At 48.6% G+C, this 7,500-nt stretch overlaps 2 protein-coding genes across 2 annotated transcripts in view; both read right to left on the minus strand.

The window, feature by feature from the left end:
- Positions 1-1,238: 1,238 nt before the first annotated feature.
- LOC123499911 lies at positions 1,239-4,351 on the minus strand. The gene is made up of 4 exons (XM_045248442.1): positions 4,215-4,351; positions 2,826-2,985; positions 2,158-2,370; positions 1,239-1,998 (listed from the first exon to the last, which is right to left on the minus strand). Exons 1-4 carry the CDS (start codon positions 4,349-4,351, stop codon positions 1,492-1,494), a joined length of 1,017 nt encoding a protein of 338 aa, XP_045104377.1. The 3' UTR covers positions 1,239-1,491.
- Positions 4,352-6,080: 1,729 nt separating this feature from the next.
- Positions 6,081-7,500, minus strand: part of LOC123499650 — a 1,658-nt gene continuing 238 nt past the window's right edge. Inside the window, exons 2-3 of the mRNA XM_045247993.1 lie at positions 7,042-7,179; positions 6,081-6,835 (exon numbers count right to left, since the gene is read on the minus strand). Of these exons, the coding sequence (XP_045103928.1) occupies positions 6,392-6,835; positions 7,042-7,179 (582 nt within the window). The 3' untranslated portion in view covers positions 6,081-6,391. The remainder of the gene's footprint in view (positions 6,836-7,041; positions 7,180-7,500) is intronic.

Genomic DNA, 7,500 nt, shown 5'->3' on the forward strand with positions numbered 1-7,500 from the left:
TCTTAAATCAGTTAGGCAGTCAGCAAATATGTCTTTTTTTTTCTTCCTCGTTGTTGTTGTTGTTGTTGTTGTTGTTGTTCTTGTTCTTCTTGTTGTTCTTCTTCTTGTTCTTCTTCTTCTTCTTCTTCTTGTTCTTCTTCTTCTCCTCCTCCTCCTCCTCCTCCTCCTCCTCCTCCTCCTCCTCCTCCTCCTCCTCCTCCTCCTCCTCCTCCTCCTCCTCCTCCTCCTCCTCCTCTCCTGTATCTTTGCAAACTTTAGCATCATACAAGAAGATTTCAAGACAGCTTTCAATGTAATTTCAACTCGAACTTTCCTCTTTTAGCAACTTGCACTTTCGTATTATTTGATGTTTTTTTTCTAGTACATAAAAAAAAAAAAAAAGAAACATCCCAGTGAGACTTCCTTCCTTTCTGAACGTGTGGGCGGCAAGCCAGTCACACCAAGACGCTGATAATTGAGGAAGGAAAGGGTGAAATGCGTGTTGAATGCTGTCATTGTTTACGTTATCTCCGCTCTGTTTGCCTGCCGTGCGCGCTCTGCTTGTGTGTGTAAATGCCTCGGAATGGTTAGCCACTCAACCAGTCAATCCGCCGGTTAGTCAGCCAGTCAGTCAGTCAACCAGACAGCCAGCCAGCATGCACGGTACACAAGTTGATGATTTTTTTTTTCTTCTTTCTCTTTTACTTTTATTTACGTTATTCTTTTATTTTGGGTTTGCTTTCTGCATGACGAGGTGGAGGGTGGCCGTGAAGCAAGAGTTTGTCGTAATAACTTTTGTTGTGTGCAGAGAGAGAGAGAGAGAGAGAGAGAGAGAGAGAGAGAGAGAGAGAGAGAGAGAGAGAGAACAGTCATGTAGGAAATAAAAAAAATGTTTGGCAACTTTTAGGGATGGAAGTTATTGGTTAATGCAGGGGAGGCAGTGAGGCGTAAAAGGTGCAAGGGAGAGAGAACAAAGGACTACCAGTGTTGAAAATGAAGAGAGTGAAGCCTCTGTCTGTCTAGCACCGTCTTGTGGCATCACCGGCTACAGTTTGGCCAAGATACACAGGGTGGGAACATAAGAACATGAAAGTAAAAGAAGGTACAAGAAACCATTTATGCTTAACGTGACAGTCCCTCTACAAAGCATGCCTACTTATTTCCACCCGTCATCCACATCCATAAGTTTGTGTATGAGTTGGTGGAGACGGCGCGGCTGTTAGTGTCTGGCAGGAAAGGGTATCCAAATATGTCTCTGATGTGTTTGAGGGAGTTTTATTCTTCTCTGATAGTGGAGGAAACAAATACAAGAAGCGGGAGAAGAGTTAGCGAAGATGACTTTGGTGAAAACTCTAATTCCTTTCAGAATACATTATTTACACGAGCTCCTCCTGAGGCCGGCGTGATATTTACATGGTTAGAGAGTCTCCGTGAGGGAAGGACAGAGGACAGAGGGAAGGATGAAAGCAGGACGGGCCAGAGATGTATCGCGGGCGTCTGTGTGTCTGGTGCTTAGTAACCGTATCCGTACCCGCCGCCGTAGCCTGGGTTGATTGGGGCCACGGGGGCCACGGGAGCCACGGGCACCGCGACGGCCACCTTGGGGCAGACCGTCTTGTAGGTGTGGCGCTCCTTGGTGATGGTGACGTACTGGGGCACCACCTGCGTCTCGTACTGGGTGTGGTACTGCACCAGGGTGGAGGTGACGTACTTGGGCAGGTAGGCGGTCTTGTGCACCACCTTGTGCTGGGTCTGGGTGACGTACTGGGTGTGGTGCAGCGACTTGGTGATGTACTGGGGCACCAGGTGCGTGGTGGTGACGTACTGGGTGTTGTGCTGGGTGTGGTACAGTGTCTGGTGCTGCGTCACGTACTTGTGCTCGGTCTTGTACGCCGTCTGGGTCACGTACTTGGGCACGTACTGGGTCTGGTAGTCGGTGTTGTGGATGGTCTTGTACACCGGCTGGTACACCGTCTTGGGCACCACCTGGTGCTTCACCAGCGTGGAGTACACAGGCACCTGGGGAAAAAAGGGGGGGAGGGGGTGTCAGTGAGGAGTATAGCAGTATTGTGTGTAGCAGTGTTGCACAGTGCGCGGCGCAAGGCTGCCTCGTGAGGCTGTTGGTGAGGGGGAGAGGGGGTGATGGGGTGAGGGGTGAGAGGTGTTTGGGGGACTCACCTGCTGCACCTGAGTCTTGTAGTCCGTGACGTAGTGAGTCTTCGGGTAGCAGCGCGGTGGGGGGTGGTGGTGCAGGTACCCGGCCTCCGCCTCGGGATCTGCCTCAGGGTCGGCTGCTGGCTGTGCCTTGGGATCGGCGTCAGCATCAGCCTCAGCGTCCGGTCGGGCCAACACCGCCGCGGCCAACAACACCAAGACTGCCACGCGCTTCATCTGCAACACCGATGAGAGTCACTCACTGACACAGCGCCGCCTCACGCCGCGCCCGCCCCGCGAACCTGACTAACGAACACATTACTTGCCTGGCGTCACCTATTTCATATGCAAGATTGTTTTAATGTCTGAAGTTTTTCAGGATTCATTCAATGTCTGGGGAGGAGCAGTGGCTTCCCAAGACATTGAAAACCCTCAAAGACGTTTCATATTAAATTTCCTTGACAATCAATCGAAGGTCATTAGAGCGTGACTGACGCGAGGCAAGGCGAGGCGAGGCGAGGCGAGGCGAGGTGCTATTCTAAGTAATCTCTTTTTGAACGGGAACCATTTTTTGTGAATGTATCTTTTTTCCTCCCAATTTCCGAGCAAATACTGAGGGAGGTGCATTAGGGTTGGGGATGCTGGAGGTGGGAGGGGCTTGGATGGTGCTGAGGGAAGGAGCGAAGTATCACCTCTGATTCTGTGTCCTGAGCGGGCCTGTGCAGAAGACTGAAGTCGCTAGGCGTGGATGTGATATATATAGTAGGGCGGCTTCCTGGCGGGGAGGTGCGTGTCGCCAGGTCCAGGGTCGGGAGCTGGAGGAGGCGGCGCCGCGCCCTGCTATTCCCGCACCTGTCGATCATTACGGAGCTGATTGGCCTGCACCGTTGACTCAAGGCGACACTCAAACTCGCGTCCTTCCTCCACTGTTTCCATTTTGTCTCGGCAGAATGTGTGTGCGTGTTTGCGTCTTTGTGTGCAGGTGTGGAGCAGTGGGCGGGGACTTGTGTAGGGCTGTGGTGTAGGTTATTGCCGGCCTCGTGTGTGTGTGTGTGTGTGTGTGTGTGTGTGTGTGTGTGTGTGTGTGTGTGTGTGTGTGTGTGTGTGTGTAGCAACAAGTTGATAGCATGTACTCGCATTTCCTTTCGTGTAAGTTGCTGAGTATTAACATTAATCACATTCCTGCTATTATTGTTATTATCTTTGATGTGTGTTATTTCCATTCCATGGAAAGTATCCTGGACATAAATTCACGGACTTCTTTTCTTAAATTTTTGAATACTAGCGAGATCTTATCCGATGTAGTTTTCTGTTCATGTTATTCTTGGAGGAAAGAAGCCCAGAGTTTGCTTAGCACGTGGTGAGACAACTGCCTGTGTCTCTCTGGGTTTGCAAATTCTCATGATCAACAACTGGAAGCATCTGACTTACTAAATAATCAGAGTCACAACATATACAGTCTTTTTTTTTTACTTAGCATGGAATTATGTATTGATTTAAGGATACCACACGTGTTATGCGTCTCTGGCTTATTTTTAATACCTATCTGTCCCTTTCCTCCTTTTTTCCTCTATTTGCCCAGTTCATCCTCAGACAGTGAAATGTAAACCTGTTGATGGAAGGAGACTGAGATTCCTTTCATTTTCCCTTTCCTGACTTCTCGTTCCCTTAACCTTTGTGTTGCTCCGGCCATTCTTCCTTCATCCTCCCAGCACTCTGAAAGCTGTTTATAAAGAGACATAGGAAAAGAAAGAGGCAAAATTGAAGGTAATTTTTGTCTTTAACCTACAAAAATTTTTACGAGAGCTTGACAAAAAATCTGTGAAAAGTTTTAGACATTTAAGAAGAAAGTTAGTTTAGCGGTGAAAGGGTTAACATTCAGTCGTACACATGTTTACCTCATTCTAACATGCACTCATTGATGGACAGAAATTAAGACTTTCCTTTCCTGCCACAGACGGACTAATACATAACCAGCGACAGGCAGAGATCAAGATTCCCTGTATACAATTTCCCCTTCCCTTCCCTTCCCTTCCCTTCCCTTAACACACAGTCCTACAAAAAACCTAAGTGCAACACACCACGCGGCCTTGAATCCACCTCCTTCCTTGATCTCCTGAGCGTTCCTGTGCATTATATTTCCTTTATCTGAAGCATTGTCACGGTCAAAAAGCTTTCTGGTCCTCTTTACCACGTCCTTCGCTAGGCTCTGGCCCATCCTCTTTACCACGTGTTCCCTCGCGCTCTTCGTCAGGTGGTTAAGAAGACGGAGGATTATTACACATCACGGCATCTTTTCCTTGCCATGTGTCTCCTTTGCCCTTCGTCAGGTGGTTAGGAAGGCATGATCATTAGCCAGGGCGTACGTGAGTGACTTACATACCGCGGTGCCCTTGCCCTTGATCTCCTGAGGGCGCTAGGGTGTGGTTTAGAGCGGCAAGCAACACGCAAATACAAGGGGAATTAAATGCTAGGTGCTGCTCCTTTACCTGTTGACACCTGAGACCTGCTGTGACCTGTGACCTGCACGATTTACAGGTACACCTCCAACTTCACCAGACCACGCCCATCTGAACTCCCTCCCGCACTCCATCCCCACGCCCTCACGCTCCGTGCTCCTTCCTGCCTCCTCCTGCCGCCTGGTCCTTCAGCTCCCCCTCCTCTCCCTCGCACCTCATCTGTCTAGTCACGGCCATATCCCTCGTCGCCCCTCCAAGCCACGAGCAGCAGCACCACCAACACCCGGGCCCCCTAAATCACCACCTCAGGGTCGCGTCCCGCCAATGATGTGGTTGGCTCGCGTAACAAGGTCGAACAGCCATTAGTTTCGGTTCACACCTTGATGCTTTGGACCATACCTGTCACCCTCCATGCTCCCTCTCTCTCTCACTCTCTCTACTTTCATGTACGGTTTAAATCTCTATCTCTTCAAGTACTGGTTCTCCATCACACTAGTTCCTCAATGCACCAGCAGGTAGTAATAAGGTGTGCGGTGTGTTATGGGTTGTTATTTTGGTGTTCGTGTGTCAAGGAGTGAAAGATAAAATGGAGAGTTGTGTTGAATATTATTTTCTTTTTCTGTTTAGTATTTTTTTCGTCTCTTTTTGGATTTCCTTTTTCTTTTTATGCTGGATTTTGTTGAGTCAATACACGATTGTTATATTTATGGTGTCTGGCAAGGTTATATCTGTGTGTGTGTGTGTGTGTGTGTGTGTGTGTGTGTGTGTGTGTGTGTGTGTGTGTGTGTGTGTGTGTGTGTGTATGAGTGTGAGTGTTTGAGTGTATGTGAGTGTGAAGGTGTACAATATATCTTTCTGCACGTGCAAACATACACACGTAAAAAAAAATGGTTATAAGTTCTATGTAGAAAGAGAATCTCATTTATACCTTCACTCTCCCTTTTTTTCTTTTTTCCTTCTCTCTTTCCCTTTATCATACCTTTACTTATCCATTTTCCTCCCTTCCCTTCTCTCCCTCTCCACCTTTCCTTTCTTTTTCCTTCTCTTTCTCTCACCTTAAGGAAGTTCTCAATCATATCAAACGAAACTTTCAAAACCTTACTACTTTGCTTTCAATTTTTCATACTGTCCAGCCACAGATGTTTGCCAGAGCTCTAGTTTTCAGGTTTCGTCGCTCCCTAGTCTCTGGTTGTCTATATTAGTTGATGGTGGAGGTGGAGGTGGAGAAGTGGAGGTGTTAGGATTCACATGTTAGGATAATGAAGGATGGATGTTTTGGAAGTATTGGTGGTGCTGGTGGTGATGGTGGTGGTGGTGATGGAGGTGATGGAGGTGAAGTTGAAGTGTTAGGATCCATTTGTTGAGGATATTAAGGGATGGATGTATTGGAAGTTGTTGTGGTGGTGATGGTGGTGGTGGTTGAGGTTGTTGGCAGCGGTGGTGGAGGTGGAGGTGGGAAATGGAAGGTATGCATAAAAATTACCCTTGTATTGCTCTTTTCCGGTTTATTAAGAGTCACTTGCGTGTGTATTTGTCATTATGTTCGTGTGTATGTTACGTAACGTGTCTTTTTTTTTAAAGCTGGGTTCGCCGTAAGAAAAGAAAAAGATGTGAGTTATCATACATATACATTCATTATGAAAAAAAAAAGAATATCTACAATTTTCTTCCTCCTCTGTACATTTTTTAACCTAACGCCGGCCAGTTAGTTGACAGCTCGACGACCGCCCCTGCAGAGTGCTCCTGACGGGGATGATGCAAGCGTCGTGTCTTTCTTTCCTCCTTCTCGTCAGGCCGCTCTAGTAGCCGTAGCCATAGGCGGGCTTGGGGCAGTCAGTGACGTAGGCGATCTTGTCCTTGGTGACCGTCACGTACTGGGGCACGTACTCGGTGTGGTAGTTGGTCTGGTACTGCACCTTCGTCTTCAGCACCGGGACTGGGGTGTACTGGGTGGTGTACACGGTGTTGTAGACCAGCTGGGTGTCGTACTTGGTGATGTACTGGGTTTGGGTGACGTACTTGGGCACGTACTGCTGGGTGGTGACGTAGTGAGTCTGGTACTGGGTCTGGTACTGGGTCTGCACCTGCGTCACGTACTTCACCTGGGTCTTGTGCACGGTCTCGGTGACGTACTTGGGCACGTACTGAGTGTCGTAGACGGTGGTGTAGAGGGTGTTGTAGTTGGTGCGGTACAGGGTGGTGGGCACGATCTGCTGCTTGTAGATGGTGGAGTACACGGGATACTGTGGGGGAGAGAACACCAGCGAGCACCGTCAGCAGGAGGCATAAACAGTGAGAGTCAGGTATCCGTCAGAAAAAAAAGCAAGGCTACAACATGTAATACAAGAAAATACAAAGAAAAATCCATTGTACAGGTAATTTGATATGAGACTTAAACCCCATCACTTGTCACGACTAGCCACAACTTGTCACGAGCCGCAGCACTCACCTCCTGGACCTGGTGCTGCAGCTTGGTGATGTAGGCAGTCTTGTCGTAGCACGGGGCAGGGTAGCCAGGCTCAGGGTCAGCTAGGGTGGCCGCGGCAGCCAGCACCACCACCAGGACTTGGGCGAGACCAGACATGTTCTGTGGTGGAGGGAAGGAAGCAAAGGAGTGTTAGGATTTGAGTTCGCCTTAAGGGTTTGTTGGATTTGTAGCTTGGTTAGTGAGGGAAGAGATGACTTTGGGGTGTTTGGTTGAGAAGAGTTGGTTTGGGTAGTGGGAGAGTAAATATTTGGGGGTTTAGGTGGGGAGAGAGTTGCTTGGGACTGGGTTGGGTAGGGAGGGGTTATATTTCGGGAGGCAAGGGACTGTGAAGAGAGAGGGTAACTATTTTGCATCAGATTTTTTTCTACTTCTGGCAGTAAAAAGTAGTGGAGGAATAAGCCAATTGTGAATCGTAAGGCG

Source organism: Portunus trituberculatus, chromosome 50 (assembly GCF_017591435.1).
Source record: "Portunus trituberculatus isolate SZX2019 chromosome 50, ASM1759143v1, whole genome shotgun sequence".
In the NCBI taxonomy this organism is placed as follows: domain Eukaryota; kingdom Metazoa; phylum Arthropoda; class Malacostraca; order Decapoda; family Portunidae; genus Portunus; species Portunus trituberculatus.

Bases quoted from the DNA above. Each gene is read 5' to 3' on its own strand.
- LOC123499911 (XM_045248442.1), bottom strand. From the start codon at position 4,351: ATGGGCCAGAGCCTAGCGAAGGACGTGGTAAAGAGGACCAGAAAGCTT. The intron at 2,986-4,214 runs GTGTGTTGCACT...AATGATCGACAG, and splicing joins GGTGGATTCAAGGCCGCGTG to GTGCGGGAATAGCAGGGCGC. The intron at 2,371-2,825 runs GTGATACTTCGC...TCGGTGTTGCAG, and splicing joins CTCAGGACACAGAATCAGAG to ATGAAGCGCGTGGCAGTCTT.